The sequence below is a fragment of the Chelonoidis abingdonii genome, chromosome 7 (assembly GCF_003597395.2).
Source record: "Chelonoidis abingdonii isolate Lonesome George chromosome 7, CheloAbing_2.0, whole genome shotgun sequence".
NCBI lineage: Eukaryota > Metazoa > Chordata > Testudines > Testudinidae > Chelonoidis > Chelonoidis abingdonii.
Genome location: NC_133775.1, coordinates 30124983 through 30145176, shown reverse-complemented (window position 1 = coordinate 30145176; position 20194 = coordinate 30124983). Strand labels below are relative to the sequence as shown.

Genomic DNA, 20194 nt, shown 5'->3' with positions numbered 1-20194 from the left:
GGCCTCCCACCACCTAAATATCTTCCAAGCTTATCTGGTAACAGTGCTAAGCAAGTAAATTAAAGGTCACATCTACACTAGGTAAAAAGGTGCATTTTAAACATGTTAACTAACCTGTTGAATATGTATTAAATCCTGTGAAGACAATTACTTTGTTCTGTTGTTAGCTGGTGAGAGTAAACTCTAGTGGGGAATCAGCCAGTGGGAGTCAAAGGATTGAGTTTTCTTTGTATTCACCCAGCTCCTGGGCTGGGTGTTCCTTTTCTCCACCCGTTCTTCCCAGTTGGCCATCCTGCCATATTATTCAACCTGGAAGGACAGTTGAGATGTTCCCCCTAACTCATCCTTTTGTTCATTCTGTTTCCTCTGGTTAACAAGGTTCCTTGCTTTTCAATTCTTCAGCCTCTCCCTCACATTGAGCTTTTTTTCTCCCAGTTCCTACTTGTGATTTGTGTGTGTGCGGGGAGAAGTAAGGTGTAGGGAGGACAGGAACAGACTGGCAGTGTTACAGTAGCATGCATTTGGCTCCTGTGACCATGGCAATAATAGGCAGTGAGGAAGCGGGGTAAGAGGAGGTATAAAAGCATAAAGGTGTGCTTTGGTGAAGGGGCAAGGGCAGGCCTTAGTTTGAATATTTTTTGGGGGAAATTCTTTCCTAACCCCAAATGTGGTAATCAGTTAGGTCCTGACCATACGGGCAAGATCCACTAGCCAGACACCTGGGAAAGAATTCTCTGTAGTAAATCAGACCCCTCCCCTCTAGTGTCCCATCTCCGGCCATTAGCAATATTTGTCAATAGCAGTCACAGAGGAGCCATAGGCAATGGTAGGCAATCTCATCATACCATACCCTCTATAAATTTTCCAAACTCAGTCTTGAAAGAGGTTCAATTTTTTGTCCCCACTACTCCTGTTGGAAGGATGTTCCAGATTTCGCTCCTGTGATAGTTAGATATCTTTGTCAAATTTCATACCTAAATTTAAATTTATTCTTCGAGTGATTCCTCATATCGATTCCATTTAGGTTTGTGTGCACTGTGTGCACAGTTGTCAGAAAGCTTTTCCCCTAGCAGCACCCATTGGATCAGCTGTGGAGCCCTCTGGAGGGGCGCCTCCATAGTGCTCTATATATTACCCTGCCGACCCAGCGCCTCCTCAGTTCCTTCTTACCTCCAGTGACGGTTGTTGGAACTTTGGCGTCTTGCTCAGCAAGTTCTCCATGTTTCTCTAGCTCTATTTACTTTAGTATTTGTTTCCTTAGTTATTTTAGTAAGTTATTAGTTAGTGTAGTGTTAATAGTTCACTGTTGGGAGTTTGGGGGGAGTTCCCTTTCACCCCAACCACACACTCCCTGGGGACTTGGCATGCCCAAGTCCTAGGGGTTCAAGCCCTGCAGGTCCTGCAACAAGCCTATGCCAATGGGTGACCACCCACAATGCTTGCTTAAAATGTCTGGGGGGGAACCCATCAGGTGGATAAGTGCAGGATTTGCAAAGGGTTTCACCCAAGAACAAAGGAGGAGCAGGACTTTAGACTGAAGCAGCTTCTCATGGAGGTGGCACTTAGACTGCAACCAGCATCGGTGCGGCAGGGCCCAGCACCGAGTGCATCAGTGCGCAGTGCCCCGGCAGTAGCAGAGACGGCACCACAGAAACACTCTGGACGAGACCTGCAGCACCTCCACTCTCTGGTACAGAAGCAATTGGAGACGACTCAGCACTGGTCCCATTCCCCGGGTCAGAAACAGCACTAGAAACAAGCGAGGAGTGGTTCCCCAACTTCAGGACCCAACCCCTCAGAACTGGCCAGTGGGGCATGTGCCAGGGAAGAGCCCCCAGTGCAGAAAATTTTGGAGCCAGCAACGTTGACTTTGGTCCCGCAAGGGGGGCATTGAGTCCGGTGCAATTGGACTCCCTGTATTAGGTGGTGGAGAAGGTACAACTGCCTTCCATCCCAGACACATTTGAGGCTATGAGAGACCTCATAGACATGACGGCACCACGGTTCCCTGCCCTTTGTGCCAAGATCCCGATGCCACAGCATGCGGCATCATCCTGCGGAAAGCCTGCAATGCTCTTCCCCTCAGTGCCATCGAAGGCAAGATACTGCTTGGACTCACGGCACTGATCAGACTCGTGGCACTGGTTGCACTCATAGTGCCAATGTGACTCGCGGCACTGCTCCAGGTCCTGCCAGTGCTCCCATTCGTGGTGTCGATCGCTGTCATGCAGTAGTTCCTGGTCCCGACACAGTCTGTCTCGGGACCATTCCAGGTCATCGCGCACTGCTCCCTGGCCAACAGCACTCCGCATCGCCCTGGCCCTCATGGTCACAGTCCACATCTTCATGTTCGGAGATGGGATCTAAAGTCTTGGAGCAGGCCCGATGCAAGCTGGCAAAGGGCAGACCAGACAGGTGTGTGGCACCATGGCCCATGCTATGTCAGGGGACAGCAGAGTGGCCATTTTGAACCCTTTAGGTGTACCACCAGGCCCAGGGCACCCAGTCCAGGGGCTCCCATTCGGCGGCATCTGAGGCAAGGGTTCTGGAGGCAGCAGCCAGCCATCCCACCCCGAGGGATGCAGAGGAGCTACCAGCACTACCACCTCCCCTGGAACCCATCTCTGTTCCTCACCCTGACCCTGGGGTGGCTGACCCTGGATTAGAGGCAGGGTAGGAGGTAGCAGAGGACCGGGAACGTCAGGGGGACCCAGTTCCCTCTCTGGCCTCCTTGTCTTCCTCCCTGGATGAGGCTGTGGCGGGCACCTCGACCTCCGGGCCTCCCTCTATAGATAGCTGTGCTACTGGGAACTCCTATGGAGGGTGGCATGGACTATGAACCTGCAGGCTGAGGAGGTGGTAGAGTCCGAGGATCCTATGGTGGATATCTTGGCACCAGAGGGACCATCTAGGATCGCTCTATCACTCATCAAAACTATCCAGGCAAATGCAAAGACCATTTATCAGACCCCTGCCTCCATCCCTCCCACCTCCAAGCGGCTGGAGAGGAAATATTTCATTCCCTCTAAAGGGTACCAGTACCTATTCACACACCCGCAGCCCTGTTCCCTGTTGGTGACTACAGTGAATGAGGAGAGGCAGGGGAAGCAAGCCCCAGCACCTGAATCCAAGGATGCCAAGCACCTGGATTTATTCGAGCGCAAAGTATACTCCACAGGAGGCTTGCAACTCAGGATTGCCAATCAGCAGACCTCTGCACAGACAATTGCACAGACCTCTTTACAGGCCTCACTGGATGCTGTGGACTTGGCGGCGTGCATCTTGTCCTCAGGCATTGCCATGAGGCATAGCTCATGGCTGCAGGCCTCGGGGCTTCCGCCCAATGTTCAAGAAACTATGCAGGACCTGCCTTTCAATTGGGTGGGTCTGTTTGCTGAACAGACAGACTCCAAGCTGCTTAGCCTAAAGCAGGGGTTGGCAACCTTTCAGAAGTGGTGTGCTGAGTCTTCATTTAATCACTCTAATTTAAGGTTTCGTGTGCCAGTAATACATTTTAACTTTTTTATATAACTAAACTATTGCATGTAAAGTAAGTAAGGTTTTTAAAATGTTTAAGAAGCTTCATTTAAAATTAAATTAAAATGTAGAGCCCACCAAACTGGTGGCCAGGACCCGGGCAGTGTGAGTGCCACTGAAAATCAGCTTGCGTGCCGCCTTCAGCACACATGCCATAGGTTACCTACCCTTGGCCTAAAGGATTCCAGGGCTACAATGAAATCCTTGGATATGCACACCCTAGCAATGCAAAGAAAGCCCTTTAAGCCCCAACCGCAGCAACAGTGGTCATAACCTCCTCGGCCATGGCAGGATCCCTACAGACGCAGGGACAGGAAAGGCAGGCGCAAGCCCTCCCATCCTCAGTCTGGGCACCAAGGCCTGACTTTACTTTCATCGGGCTCAAAGCAGTCGTTTTCAAGGTGCACCCGAGGATGGAACACCAATCTCAGCACTGGATCCTTCCCTTTGTTTTCTGAAAAATCTATCCCTCTTCTACCGTGCTTGGTCCCAAATAACATTGGACTGCTGGGTTCTTCGCATGGTACAAGTGGGATATTCTCTCCAAATTTGCTCCTCCCCTCCCTTCCTTCCTACTCCCCTTCCCTGTCCCTCTTCAGGGACCCCTCTCATGAGCAGCTCCTTACCCAGGGGTGTAATCTCTCCTTGCCATAGGGGCAGCAGATGAGGTTCCTCAGGAGCTAAATTAGCTATTTCCTAATCCCCAAGGCAAAGCGGGGTCTCCAACCCATTCTAGACTTGTGAGGACTCAACAAATTCCTGGTGAAGCTGAAGTTCCATATGGTCTCCCTGAGCACGATTATCCCTCCTCTGGATCCAGGAGACTGGTATGTCACCCTCGACATGAAAGACACGTACTTTCACATAGCCATTCGCCCCACGCACAGTTTCTAAGGTTCATGGTCAAACACTATCAGTTCACGGTCCTCCCATTTGGTTTGTTGACAGCCCCCTGAGTTTTTAGCAAGGGGATGTCAGTCGTAGTAGCCTTCTTTCGCAAGAGACAGGTACACCCCTATCTTGATGACTGGCTGCTCAGGGGGTGCATCAGGGAGCAGGTGGAATCTCAGGTCCGGTTCGTCAGATCTGCTGTCGAGAGACTGGGCCTCCTCCTCAACGTGAACAAGTCAACCTTGTCTCCAACCCAGAGAACAGAGTTCATCAGAGCAGTGCTGGACTCTGTGCAGGCACAAGCATTTCTGCCGGAGACACGATTCCAAGCCATGTCAAACATCATTCATGGCCTCAGATGATTCCCGACCAGTACTGCAAGGGGTTGCCTACATCTCCTCGGCCACATGGCAGTCTGCACTTCTGTGGTCCAGCATGCCCCGGCTGAGGCTCAGACCACTGCAAGCGTGGCTTGCATTGTCCTATCGCCCGGGACATGACAACTTGGACTTAGTAGTGACAGTACCAGAGCACATACTTGAGTCCCTCCAATAGTGGCTCAACCCTTGGATAGTGTGTGAAGGAGTCCCCTTCAACAGCCCCCAGCCCTTCTTGTCCCTGGTAATCGGTGCATCAGCTCAGGGTTGGGGTGCACATTTGGGAAGTCTACAAATGCAGGACATATGGTCTTGGGACGAGCTCTCCCTTCATATCAACATCAAGGAGCTCAGGGCAGTACATCTAGCATGCCAAGATTTTTGGGCCTGGCTGCAAGGCCAGTGTGTGGCAGTGAGGACAGACAACACCACTGCCCTGTTTTACATCAACAAGCAGGGTGGAGCCCATTCCTCCTCCTGTGTCGAAGTCCACAGGCTTTGTGAGTTCTGCATAGCCCACTCCATTCACCTGGAAGCATCCTAGCTCCTAGGGGCTCAGAACGACCTGGCAGACCACCTCAGCAGATCGTTCCGCAATCACGAGTCGTCCGTCTGTCCGGACATCATACACTCCATCTTCCAATGGTGGGGGTTTCCCCAGGTCGACCTGTTTGCCACCAGGAAGTGCCCAATGTTCTGCTTCTTGGTCACGGATGTGTTTCTGCAACCCTGGGGAGGCTGCCTGTTGTATACCTTTCCACTGTTCCCTCTGGCACACAACATTCTTCTCAAGGTCCGCAGGGACAGAATGGAGGTAATCCTGGTGGCCTCGACAACGCTGGTATGCCACTCTCTTGGAACTGTCACTGGACACCCCAATTGTGTTGCCCTCCACCCCGACCTGCTCACTCAGAACCACGTTCGCCTGCTCCACCCAGACCTCAAGTCTCTCCATCTCATGGCTTGGAAGCTTCATAGTTAAACTCCATGGAACATCTGTGCTTGGAACCTGTAAGGGAGGTCCTATTTGGCAGGAGGAAACCATCCACCAGGGCCTCTTATCTAGCTAAGTGGAAGAGGTTCACTTGCTGGTGTGCCCAGGATCACAGACCTCCAATCCAGGTGCCTATACCATTCATCCTAGAGTACCTTCTGCACCTGAAACAACAAGGCCTAGGAATGTCATCCATCAAGATACAGCTCGCTGCTATCTCGGCATTCCATCCAGGAGTATTTGCCAATCCCATGGTGGGACGTTTTCTCAAGGGCCTGGAACGCCTCCACCCCCAGATTAGACAGCCAGTCCCTACGTGGAATCTTAACTTGGTCCTCTCCAAACTAATGGGGCCTCCGTTTGAACTGCTAGTTGCTTGCTCCCTCCTCTATCTATCATACAAGGTAGCTTTTCTGGTCACTGTGACCTCAACGTGCAGGTCTGAGTTGAAGACCCTCACCTCTGACCCACCTTACACGGTCTTCCACAAGGATAAGGTGCAATTTAGGCCTCACATGGCCTTTCTTCCTAAGGTTGTGTCACATTTTCACACGAGTCAAGGCATATACCTGCCTGTTTTCTTCTCTAAGCCTCATGCCAGTAACTGTGAGCAGAGATTGCAGCCTCTGGATGTTAGGCAGGCACTAGTCTTCTACATCGAATGCACTAAGCCATTCACAAAGTCGAACTAGATATTCATAGCGGTGGCAGACCGGATGAAAGGGCTCCCGGTATCGCAAAGAATATCTTCCTGGATCACGTTCTTCATCTGCATGTGCTTTGAGTTAGCCAAAATCCCAGTGTCTGCATTAATGGCACACTCCACACGGGCACAGGTCTCATCGGCAGCATTCCTGGCCCAAGTCCCAGTCCAAGAAATCTGCAGGGCAGCAACTTGATCCTCGGTGCATACGTTCACCTCCCATTACGCCATCATCCAGTATGCCGGAGATGATGCAACTTTCGGCAGAGCAGCGCTCCAATCAGCGATTTTGTAATTCCGACCCCACCTCCTAGGTAAGGCTTGGGAGTTACCTAATTGGAATCGATATGAGCAATCACTCGAAGAAGAGAGAACGGTTCCTCACCTTCTTGTAACTATTGTTCTTCAAGATGTGTTGCTCATATCCATTCCAATACCCACCTGCCTTCCCCTCTGTCAGAGTAGCTGGCAAGAAGGAGCTAAGGAGGTGCCGGGTCTGCAGGGTCATATATAGTGCGCTATGGAGACGTCACTCCAGGGGGCTCCACAGCTGACTCAATGGGTGCTGCTAGGGGGAAAACTTTCTGACGACTGTGCACGTGGCGTGCGCACACCTAATTGAAATCAATGTGAGCAACAAATCTCGAAGAACAACAGTTATGAGAGGGTGAGTAACTGTTCTTTCTTAGGCCTACATTGACCCTTAACTTAAATAACTCCCGTCCCTCCCCAGTATTTATCTCTCTGATATATTTATAGAGAGAATCATATTTTCCTTCAGTCTTTTTTTTTGTTAAGCTAAGCAAGCAAAGGTCTGTGAGTCTCCTCTCATAAGGGAGGCTCTCCATTCCTCTGTTCATCCTAGTAGTCCTCCTCTGCACCTGTTCCAGTTTGAATTAATCTTTCTTAAATATGGGAGACCAGAATGGAACACAGTATTCCAATGAGATCTCTCCAGTGCCTTGTATAATGGAAATACCAGTTCCCTATCCCTACTGGAAATACCTCACCTGATGCATCCTAGGAGTGCATTAACTTTTTTCATGACTATGAGCATCATGTTGGTGACTCATAGTCACCCTGTGATAGACCTGGGTATATTGGTCATTTTCCTTCTCTGTCACTTCCAACTGATACATTTCCAGCATATAGCATAAACTCTTGTTGTTAGAGCCTAGGTCAGGGGTGGACAAACTTTTTGGCCTGAGGGTATTTAAATTGTATGGTGGGCCATGAATGTTCACAAAATTGGGGGTTGGGATGCGGGAGAAGGTGAGGGCTCTGGTTAGAGGTGCGGCCAGGGATGATGGGTTTGGAGTGCAGGAGGGGGCTGCGGGCTTGGGGTGGAGCAGAGGGGTTTGGAGTATGGGAGGGGGCTCTAGGCTGAGGGGTATGGGCTCTAGACTGGGGATGAGGGTTCCAGGGTGGGGCCAGCAATGAGGGGTTCAGGATGGGTGCAGGAGGGGGCTGAGGGTAGGGTTTGGGATGCAGAGGAGGGGCTCTGGTCTGGTCTGGGGTAGGGGGTTGGGTTGGGGGGGTGAGGGCTCTGGATGGGGTTTCAGGCTCTGGTGTGGGGCTGGGGATGAGGGGTTTGGGGTGCAAGAGGGTGCTCTGGGCTGGGACCGAGGGGTTCAGAGGGTGGGAGGGAGACCGGGGCTGGGGCAGGTGGTTGGGGCATGGGAGGAGGTCAGGGGTGTGCAGGCTTTGGCTGGTGCTTACCTCAGGCAGCTCCCGGAAGCAGTGGCTTGTCCCTCTCTGGCTCCTATGCAGAGGTGTGGCCAGGCGGCTCTGCGCACCATGCTGTGACAATGCGGTTCTGGTGGGACCCAACTGAGAGTGCCAGTTCAGGACCAATTGCTCAAACAGGGCAGTCACAGCCCAAGGCTGAGGTTTTTCCACCTCTAAGGCAAACCAAATCAGCCAGACAAAAATGACTTCGGTTTCACCCCACTGGCTAACCACAAGTCACACAAGCAATTTCCTTAGACACTCCAGTCTTCCAGTATCACCACCAGTGCTACCCATCTTGGGGATGAATGGTTATGAAAAACACCCCAGTAAAAGAGAGAGGTTCTCTCGATCCCAAAGGACCAAGCCCCAGACCCAGGTCAATATACGCTTTAGATCTTACCCACAAATCACGCTGTTGCGAATCCATTAGAATCTAAAATCTAAAGGTTTATTCATAAAGCGGAAAAGATAAGAGATGAGAGCTAGAACTGGTTGAATGGAATCAATTACATACAGTAATGGCAAAGTTCTTAGTTCAGGCTTGTAGCAGTGACGGAGTAAACTGCAGGTTCAAATCAAGTCTCTGGAGTACATCCAACAAAGAAGGGGCATCAGTCCTTTGTGTAGAGCTTCAGTTTGTAGCAAAGTCCCTCCAGAGGTAAGAAGCAGGATTGAAGACCAGATGGAGATGAGGCATCAGCCTTATATAGACTTTTCCAGGTGTAAGAACCTCTTTGTTCTTACTGTGGAAAGTTACAGCAAAATGGAGTCTGGAGTCACATGGGCAAGTCCCTGCATACTTTGCTGAGTTACAAGGCGTATCTGCCTCCTCTCAATGGGTCAATTGTGTAGCTGATGGTCCTTAAAGGGCCATCAAGCAGGCTAAGCAGAGCTAACACCAACTTGTCAGGGGTGTCACCCAGAATTACAGCACCAATTTGAAATACAGGCAGTATACAGCCAATACTTATAACTTCAACTACAAAATGATACAGACAGCATAATCATAACCAGCAACCCATAACCTGGTCTTAGACACCTTATATGACCCCCTTTACATAAGATTTGGTCCCACTACAGGACCTTGGTTGCAAACCATGTTCTATATGGCCCCAGTTTATATCAATAACATCACACATGCCACCTCTGCAGCTCCCATTGGCTGTGGTTCCTGGCCAATGGGAGCTGCATAGCTGGCAGTTGGGGCAGCGGCAGCATGTGGAGCTCCCTAGCTGCCCCAGCGTGTAGGAGCCAAAGGGGGGACGTGCTGGCTGCTTCCCGGGAGCTGTGTGGAGCCACGGCACGTGAGGAGCAGGACAAGACCCTGCTCCCCAGTGAGAGCTTGAGGGCTGGATTAAAAACTCTGACGCAGCCCACGGGCTATAGTTTGCCCACCCCTGCCCTAGGTGCATGACCTTACGCTTTGCACTATTAAATTTCATCCTATTTCTGTTGTTCTAGTTTTCAAGGTCATCCAAATCTTATGAAATTCCTCTCCTCCTCTGTATTGGCAATACCTTCTAACTCTGCGTCCTCTGATTTTTACTAGCACACTTCCACTTTTTGTGCCAAGATTATTGAAAGTCAGTACCAACTGATGGCTGTTTAATCTTCTGCATTAAATCCGTTGGCGCTCAGTGAAGTTGCTAGTGAACACATCACAATAACACTATCCTGGCTGATGTTGATAGTCAACCCAGACAGGTCAAAGTGAGACGTAATAGGGAGAATGAACTATCCCCCTCTCCATCTTTAGTAGCGATCTGTTCAAAACAATGTTGACACAGTATATGAAAGCTCATGCCACTGCTGCTACCTATGCTTCACCTTCCTTGTGGGTGAATAGGAGACTTTATTCTACAGGGCTATCAATCCAGAACCCATGGCCCACACTTCACTTTTATTTTCACAAACCAAAGCCCCTTCTCCCACCAGTTTTCTGTCCTCTGCACCCTTGGACCTAGTTATTCTAAAATGTAATACCACATATTTTCACCTTGAAATCCATTCATATAAACTAATTTACTACTGATAGGAGTTTTGTGCATGCATTGAGAATGTGCCTTAAATAGTGTATATTTACATATTATATCTATTAACATGCTTCAGAAACAGGAAAATACTTCACAAGTAAAAGTTTGATGTTGCTAGGTTAGTAAACTGGAAAAGATGTAGGATTTCTGTGTTTTGCTGGGTATTGGGAGAAATGATGGGCTTGTGGTTCAAACATAGGACTGGGAGTAAGATCAGGGTTCTGTTTTTGGCTCTCCGTGTATTTTCAAGCATATCACTAAAACTCTGAGCTTCAGCTTCATCATCTGCAAAAGAGTTAACTAGTTAATGTTTAAGTCCCTGTTTCAGCAAAGCAGTTTAGCACTTGCTTAACTTTAAGCTTCTGCTTAAGTCCCATTTGACATCAAGATCAAGTTAAGCATGTGATTTAATTTTTTTAATTGGGGCCTAATCAGAGTGACTATATTAGAGCAGTTTTTCCTTCAGGCTGCATTTCCTTTTGCACTAGTTCTACCGGATATGAAAATGATTCTCTGGGAACGTTTACACTCAAAGTATTTGTAGCATAGTGCTTCAAGCAAAGACAAGGTATGAAATTTAATTCATGTTTTTTTTCCCCCCCTAGGATGTAAGGCCCAGATCCAGGATGAACGAATGCCACTATGATAAACGTATGGACTTTTTTTATAACATGAGCAACACTGACACAGTAGATGAGTGGTCAGGGACAAACCTTGTTGTTGTTTTATGTTTTGGGACCTTCTTCTGCCTGTTTATTTTTATTTCAAATTCACTGGTCATAGCAGCTGTGGTCAAAAACAAAAGATTTCATTTCCCCTTCTACTATCTGCTGGCCAATCTAGCTGCTGCAGACTTTTTTGCTGGCATTGCCTATGTATACTTGATGTTCAACACTGGCCCTGTGTCCAAAACGCTAACTGTTAACCGATGGTTTTTGCGTCAGGGGCTTCTGGACACCAGCCTGACAGCTTCTCTGGCTAATTTATTTGTGATAGCTGTTGAGCGACACATGTCAGTAGTGCGGATGAGGATTCACAGTAACCTCACAAAGAAAAGAGTCACTTTTTTAATCTTATTGATCTGGGCCATTGCTATTTTTATGGGGGCTGTGCCTACTTTGGGTTGGAACTGCCTTTGCAATATCTCAACCTGTTCTTCCCTGGCTCCTATTTATAGCAGAAGTTATCTGATATTCTGGACTGTCTCCAATCTAGTTGTTTTCTTCATTATGGTGGTGGTTTACCTAAGAATCTACATGTACGTCCAGAGGAAAACTAATGTCTTATCTCCACACACTAGTGGATCCATCAGCCGTAGGAGGACACCAATGAAGCTTATGAAGACAGTCATGACCGTCTTAGGTAAGACAATATTGAAAATTATGTATAAGGATCCGTGTGCCTGTCAAAAATAACTTAAAATCTCTTGGATATTGACATGCCAGTGTTTGCTTGCCCACTTAGGCGATTCAAGATGTCACACCGTGAAAAATTACAAAGGATAGGGCCAATCAAGTTGTAGACCAAATGTCTCTTCGTCTGGTAGCTGGTTTAGACAGTTTGGATGTAGGCAGAATGCTACAAAATGTGTTTTTTCCATAGTTAAAAAAATTCAGAAAGGTCTCTGGAAGGAGAAGGTTTGACAAAATCCACAGCAACATTACCAACATATTTGTCTGGATTAAAATAATAAAAACTGGGAGTTGCAAAGGAATCTAAGGGAGTTAGGTGCCTAAATCACATTGAATTTGAAAATCCCAGCCAGAGAGTAAATTTTGTGGGTATTTAACCTGTTGGTGTAGGACTTGACCAATGAAACTCTAAACTTGCTTGAGACCTGCCTATTTCACTGTGCTATATTGCTACAGCTATAGCCCACAGAGGTGTTTCAACTGGAACTTCCCTCCGTATCAGAGAGAGAGCTGTCAATGGGGAGCGCTCAACCTTAGATTAATTTCTCCACTGTTAATCTGTAAAAGCTCAGTTTTGCTGATTTTCCGGACACACAGGTTGTCCTGTCTTCTTGCCCAAGTTTTGGAGATGGGGAGCTGTGATAAGGGCTTGTAGTGGAGTGCATGTTGAGGGAATGTTTGTGGATTGGTTATTCCCTTTTTGGGAGAACTGCTGGGTTTTATGTTGTATTTTAATGTTACTGTTATAGTCATCTAGAGCCCTGGATGGGTACTTTATTTTCTTTCTCTTAACACTTTAAATAGATAATGAAGGTTTGTAAAATTGAACAGGGCACCAAATATTACAATACTCCTATTATGGGTGTATTGTTCTATTGTCTGTAACTCTGAGATTGTCTGGAACTCTGAATAAGATGTTACTGACTTCAGCTATGGAGGAGTTGGGGCTGCAGGACTCTGGGCGGGGGGCTACTGATCCTACGGGCCACCAGGGTTAGCCCTGTGGTAGAACTGGGGCTCGGCATTTAGACCTGCGGAGGAGCACTGGGGCTTCAACCTGTGGCTCCACTCCCTGCTACTGCCCCATGTAGGGCACCAGGGATTGGAGCTTTGGTTTCAACTGGGGGCGGGGCTTGGGGCTTCAGTTACGGAGAGAGCGCTGGGACTGAAACCAGTGCTCCTCTTGTAGCTAAAGCCCCAAGCCCTGGCACCCCCCAGCCCTGGCACCCCCCGTCAGGCTGAAGCTGGGAACAGAGCCACAGGGCTGAAACCCCAAGCCCCAGTGCTGCCCCCCCAGTCTAAATCCCTGAGCCCTGGTACTCCTGAGGGTCAGAAGACCTGAGCTGCCCTTCCGCCCGGAGCCCTGACTCCCACCCACGCCTATCCTGTGGCTGCAGCCCGAACTCCCCTGTGGCTGAAGCAATATTTGCTTTTTTTATTTTTTTGGTGGTTGTGCTGCTGCCTGATTGAGGACTTCTGGTTTTACAGGGTATCTGGTTAACCGGTAAGTCCGTAACTCTGGTGTTCATATCTTTAAGGTTCTACTGGATTGTGTGTTCGCCTGTCATCTGATTTTTGAACTCCTGTTGCCCATTCTCAGTGTGCGTGTGACAGTTAGGGTTGCCAAATCTTGCTGGGTCAGGTGATTTTAGCCTCTGCCGCAGGTGCTTTCACCCCCTACGTTTGCCCAGTTCCCACACCAGTTCTTCTCCTGAAGCTTCTGAGGTTGGAAGCTTCTGAAGGAGATGGGAGTGCTGCACCACCTTCTCCCCCTTCCCAAGCTGGGTGCTGCGGGGAGGGAGGAACAGAGCTCACTGACCCTCTGTTCACAAGGAGGGAGGATGGAGCAGGGCTGCCCTGAGCTGCTCGGCTCTTTCAGCTTCCCCTTCCCCTCCTGTGAGACTGGTGTCTCCCTTCTTCTATCCCAGAACTCCATTCAGTTCTTGAGTGGCAGAAGAGGAGAACTCTGCATACCTCCAACAGCAGCCCTCATTGTTGCTCGTCCCCGGGCAAGTGGTGAAGGCAGCCAATCAGAGTGGATTTCTCCCCCTAGGCAGGGTTGAAATTCACAGGAGTGCTGGAGCTGCTGGCATCCTGGCAAGACAACTCCAGCTCTAGCTGGACATATGAAGAAATCAGGAAAGTTGGTGACACTGCATCCACTTGGCCACAAAGGACTGACAAATGGTGCCGGTGGTATTAGCCTCCCCTATCCCACCAATGTACCTGGGCTCTGTTGTTTCTGGGAATGAGAAAAAGAGACTCTGCCAATTGGGATCTCTGCCTCTGTAATTCACTGTTCAGGGTCCAAACAGCTTCAGTGGTGATGGTGCTTTCGCAGTGTAATTAGGAAGTGGTAGGAGAAGCTGCATATGGAGGGAGTAAAGAGGTCTGGGGGCATTGTAAGGAGTGAGTTGCAGTTCTCTGAGTCAGGGCTGCCCATCTCATCACAGTCTGGGCTGCACAGGTGCTGTGCTGAGGTGATCTTGTACTCCATGGAGGATACAGCTCAGTTCTCCCACCCCTAATGCAACTCTTTTTCCACTGGGGAAGGAAGATTGCAGTTGGTGGAATCACTTTCTGCAGCTTTCCACTGGCTGAGATTGCCAGTTATCTCCTTACAGAATGCAAAGTGGCCTTCGCAGAGTGGGGAATCCAGTCTGAGATCTCTAACTCATTTCAAATACTACACTAACCCCATCAATTTTAACAATTTTTAGTTCCTACAGACTGGGGCTAGATTTTGTCTAGTGACCCAGAAACAAAAAGCCTCAGAATTTCATTATGAATCCCCTGTATCATCCAGTTTCTGTGTCACCTAATCAACAATTGGTTTTTTCTAAAAGGATATTGAAAATATCCATTCTGTTTTAATAACTCAGTCATCTTATATTCACCAGTAATTAAATCATAACCAACTGATAAGAAGCTGTCAGTTAAAGCCAGATAAATTCAAATGAGAAATAAGGCACAATTTTTTTTTTTTTACAGTGAGGGTAATTAACCATTAGAAGAAACTAATGGAGGGATGTGGTAGATTCTTTATTTCCTTGAAGACTTCAGATTCAGGCTGGATGTCTCCTGGAAGATATGCTTTAGTCAAATGAAAGTTACGGGAATCAATGCAAGAGTAACTGAAGGAAATTCTGTGGCCTGTATTATACAGGAGGTTGGAGTAGGTGATCTAATGGTCTCTTCTAGACTTAAAAATCTATGAATAAGGCTTTCCGTTTCTTTGGGGCTGACTTAGTAAAGACTTTGTCCAGCTCTGATGCCATAAAAGACAGCACAGGAACATTTGGTTTTGAGGCTTGAGGGGCGTGGGAGGTGGTTTCGTGATTCTTCAGTGGCTGTAGCAGTGCAAAAGCCAAATTTATGTTTTGTTTAACTGGACTCCTCAGTTTTCAAATATAAATCTGCTCCCAGGATTTTAAAAGTTGCAGATACAAGCTTTGCAGTAAGCACTTAAGAATGCTAAGGAAAACAAGATGACCCTGAGCATCCTGCTTTAGTAACTGGTGGAGATATATCTTATCTGTCCAACAATGAATAGCTTCTTTCATAACCATCCTGCACATATAATGGTATTTAGTGCATTTGTCTTGTAGCAGCTATTAAGAAGGAATAGTTTTGTTGTAAAGAACACAGTTTCTGTGTGTACTATATAATTCTCAGATAGCAATGCTATGGAGGAGGCATGTGTCTCCAGCACAAGAAGTTTACAAACTAAGAACAGTTATCTTTCTTAGGCTGTGCCCAAGGGCATTATTTACAGAGTCTGGCAGTCTGATTCATGCTAGCATCTCTGGTCCTAGTGGAAGCACCAAGTGGAAGGTTGTAGTGTTAAAGGACCATTTGTGGTAAATATCATGAATTATGCATATATGGAAATATACCTAAATAACACCTGATTTTCAGATCTACCACTAGTCCTTCAAGGAAATTTCGAGAATACAGTGCTTTTGTCATCTGTGGCCAATATTATATTGCTCCAAACCTGTTGTTAAAATTAATTCATCCCTTTCTAGTTTAGGTTAATCAGTAATTAATACACTGTTGCTGTCCTAATAATGTGTTTATGATTTGTGTTTGAGCTTTGAAAAATCATAACACTGGGCTATAAATGGCATGGCGACAAAGCTTTCAACCTCTTAATGTTATGCACACACATAGTAACTCTTCAGAGGGAGATCTTTTTCAACAGAAACTACTCAGCATCTGTTCACAGTCACCTTTAATATATTTTCCCCACTTACTCAGATGGGTAACATCAGTTCCTTCCGGCCTGTGAGAGATTGCATGTGACACGAAGGTACTGCATTTAGCTTAAACATCTTGTGTTGCAAGCAGCTGGCTCCTTTTATTATCATCTCCTTGGCTGGGTAGAAAACAGCATCACTTTAAGCTGCAGATACAAACTGCTGTCCTTTCTAGGGGATAGGCATGCAGATGGGGTTAGCCAGCCTTTAAGATAAATAGAGGGGAAGAATTTAGATATTTGAGAATGAATGACTGCAAAATAAAGAATCCTCTGATTCTTATGCCCTGCAGCTCACTTTATCTGTTTTAATGTTTAACCAAAAATCAAGCAATATTTATCTATAAAACCATGTCAGATTAGAAAAGAAGTTACGATTTAAATGTTTAACTTCCGTTGTATCCATCTGAAAATTCCTAAACCATTGTAATCTTTTGTCATCCTTGTAATCCAAGTCTTCTCTATACATATTGGGGTAAAAACCATCAGGAATGCTGCTTCTTTCTTTACGCACTGAACTTCCAAAGTAACACCCTAACACTCTGATCCAACACTAAAAACCACAAGGATGTAGGGATCACACTGTGCAGCTCACAGTACCTGCAGGAATCACTTGGCTACTGATTTGTCATGGCATTTTTAGGCAAATTCACCTGTTAGCATTTGGGGGGTGGCATTTCAGGTCCGGCGGCGGTGACCACGGCAGCCAGATCTTCAGCCACCCCGGTCGTCATCAGCATTTAGGTGGAGGGATCTAGAGCAGGGGGGCATGGGGAGGGCTGCCTGCAGCAAGTAAGGGGGTATGTGGCACACAGAGGAACCACTCCCTGCCCCAGCTCACCTCTGCTCCACTTCCTCCCCTGAGCACGCTGCCTCGCTCTGCTTCTTTCCCTCCCAGACTTTGTAGCGCCAAACAGCTGATTGGCGCCGCAAGCCTGGGAGGCGGGAGAAGTGGAGCAGCAATGGCGTGCTCATGGAGGAGGTGGAGCAGGGGTGAGCTGGGGCCAGGGAGCTGCTGCATGGGTCCCTGGGCTGGGAGGAGCTGCCACGGGGGGCGGGGCCTCAGGGCAGAGAGGGGGCGGAGAGCTGCCACAGGGGTTGGGGGCACAAGGTGAAAGTTTCGCCTAGGGCGTGAAACATCCTTGCACTCGCCCTGTTCACCTGGTGATCATGGCAAAAATGGCAAAATAATATTTAGCACTTTTGTGTATAGCACCTTCCATGAAAGGACATCAAAGGGCTGTAAGACAGCCTAACAGCATAGGGCTTTCTCAGGACACGCATGGACTAGTGGTTAAAGCAAAGAATAATGGTTTATTGATGTGAAAGTTCATGTGAAACATGTCATTCATGTTCAATGGTTTATTGATGTGAAAGTTCATGTGAAAGACTCATTCGTCCATTGTTAGACCATTTTTTCCTCTGTTACTTTCCCATGTTTCTTTCACGTTACAACATGTTGGGAGCGATGGCATGAAATGCTGGATCCAATCCTGCTCTGATGAAAGTCCATGGGACTCTTTTTGAGGGAGCAGCGTGAAGTCTTTTCTCTCTGGTTTTCTGTGGGATGTTTATGAAATGAAGCTCATCTTAGAAAACCCTCCCGTTTGGAAGGAGAAAATTGCCATTGCAGAGTTCTCAAACATGTGCCAAACATGATCTTGACTAGATGCTTAACTGTGCAGTAGATTGTAAATAAGTGCTGCTTTTAAAAAACACTCATAATAAGCAATTATCCGAACCTTTCTGCCCAAGCCATAGTTGCACATTTCGTTCTGAGAAGCCACACACAAATAAACATGCACTGAAAAGGCTTCTCATTTATATTAATATTCTCTTGACATCACAAAAACAAAATATGTCAGCGTGTGCTTAATCCTGAAATTATGACTCTTAGGTTTTGATGCTTCCTGTCTTCTGTATAGTACACAGCAAAAAATATAGGACCAGATTCTTCACAGCTCAGACTGATTGCTTGGTACAAGACTTGGCAGAAGGGGCACTGTTGTCCTCCCACCACTAGTCCTCAGCTGGCACTGGGCAGGGGTCCCGATACAGATTACTGCCAAAGGCGATCATAATTTGAAGTGGATAAGGGACTGGACTGGGATTCAGGAGATTGGGTTCCATAACTGTCTCTGCCACGTGCTTTCTGTGCGACACTGGGTAAATCACTTCATCTACTCGGTACCTCAATTCCACCTCCGTAGTGTTAACAAACCTTAGGGGTTTTATGAGGATAAAAATCCATTAACGGTTGTGAGATGCTCATATACTATGGTGACGAGAACCATATAAAATAGGTAATTAGGTAGACACATGCACAAGTGAACCCTGTAGGATCAGGCCCAAGGCCCAGAAAAAAGGGACATATAAAATGTGTTTAAATTTCTGTCTTTTTGTGTCAGAGTGAATCTTCTCCTGTTTCTTTCTAGTCCCATTGATTGTTTTAGCATCTCACACAGCAAATTGTACTGCACAGTGAAACACTCCTTCACATCAGCAATTAATGAATAACTTCATAAGTTAAAATTTTATGGACTGGCTTGGAACTAATTTTTTAGGATGCTTTTAAACGCCCACTCTCTGGGAGTGGGCAAAGCACCAGCCACTTTGTTTCTAGCTAGGGACGTCTCCAGCTTTTTTTGCCTCCCCAAGTGGCGAAGTGGGGTGGGGGCGGAAGAGAAATCCAATCGGCAGTACTTCAGCTGCAGCTCAATTGTGCTGCTTCATTCTTCAGCGGCAATTTGGCAGCAGGTCTTTTGCTCCCTCTCTTCCTCTTCGGCGGCACTGCGGCAGCAGCTCAAAGAGGAAGAGAGGGACTGAGGGACCCGCCGCCGAAGACCTGGACATGCCATCCCTTTCCATTGGCTGCCCCAAGCACCTGCTTCCTTTGCTGGTGCCTGGAGCCGGCCCTGTTTCTAGCCCAAAAAAGCATTGGGGTTGGGGAGGGAAGGCAGTGAGTAGATGGCCTTAATTTTGTGTAGCTAAGATCTCTCATAAGATATGGTCCTACTGCTGTCCATTTGAACTGTAACGATGACACAACTGTGGATCATATTTTTCTGATCCAGCACAAAACTATTCCTGAAATTTCAGAAAGGCTACACAATAATTGTAAAGAGTATCATTTCAGTTTGCTTCACTAATCGCTTAAGTAAAACAGATCCTGCTCTCATTGAAATGGACAACAAGTTGGGCATTAACTTCATTGGGTGTACCATGAGTCCCAACTGATGTCATAGGAAATATACATCAGCATGTTGTAGTGAGCATATCGTACTGCATGGTGAAACACCCGTTCAAATCAGCAATTAAAATTTGACTTCATAACACATAGCTTTTAAAGCTATCTTGAAAAGAATTTTTTAGGATGCTCTAAAACATGCAGTCATGACCAGGCAGGCTATTTTTTAAACGTGCTGTGCAAAAAGTAGTGGAAACTAAATCACTAACTTCTTTCCTGTTTTTTTTCAGGTGCAAAATAATCTGCCCAACCAATAGTTCAAATATTGCTATTTTGTACATTGTGGAACCAACACGTCACCATGCTTAGTGCTGATTTTAGCCCATGGGAGTTATTTTTAATGCCATGTGCTTAAATCCTTGAACATATTCTGAAATAGAGAGTGCCTGACACAGCCTTAACTAGAAGTGGTTCTAGCAAGCACTGTTTATAATAATTACATTGTATGTATCATCGCCATAAAACTAATTGTTCTGGCTAAGGCTCTACTGCACGTCTTTGCATTCTTTACAGAGTGTTGCGTTACCTAACAAAAACAGATAATTCCTAGCATGCTGCGTTTTGTGTTTGCTGGTGCAAATTACTTGAACTAGATGCAGTATAATGGCTTGGTCCAGCTCAGCCTGAAGCCAATGGCAGAACTGCCATTGATTTGAGCGTGAGCAGGATCAAGCTATAAGTCAAGACTGTTTGGCAAAATAAGGAGACTGGATTTCTTATTAATTAAGGACTCTTCTGCTGGAGAAACTTCAGGCATATTTGACTTAGATATAAAAAACCACTCTTAATGTTCATCTTTTCTGATTTCGTTGCTTACTCTGCTTGCCATTTACAAAGCTGCTTGTGTTTTTAAACACTGATTTCCACTCACAGGTCCCCTACTCTATTTGACCTCTCAGTGAAACCATAGTGCTGCACATGTGACATCACAATGCTGCGAGCTGTGATATCTCAGATATGCTTTGCTGCAGGAGGAAGCATAATAAGCAGTTGTCAGTATCAGCTGGGAGG

General features: G+C 47.0%; 1 protein-coding gene across 2 annotated transcripts in view; it reads left to right on the top strand.

The window, feature by feature from the left end:
* The window catches only part of LPAR3 (lysophosphatidic acid receptor 3), a 39459-nt gene that overhangs the window by 6281 nt on the left and 12984 nt on the right, over nucleotides 1-20194 (top strand). The window contains exons 2-3 of one of the 2 annotated variants that reach the window (XM_075067770.1): nucleotides 10872-10917; nucleotides 11482-11628. In XM_075067770.1, coding sequence (XP_074923871.1) covers nucleotides 10893-10917; nucleotides 11482-11628 — 172 coding nt within the window. In that variant the 5' untranslated portion in view covers nucleotides 10872-10892. Of the gene's footprint in view, nucleotides 1-10871; nucleotides 11629-20194 lie in introns of both variants that reach the window. The other variant, XM_032798858.2, reaches the window with a different exon arrangement.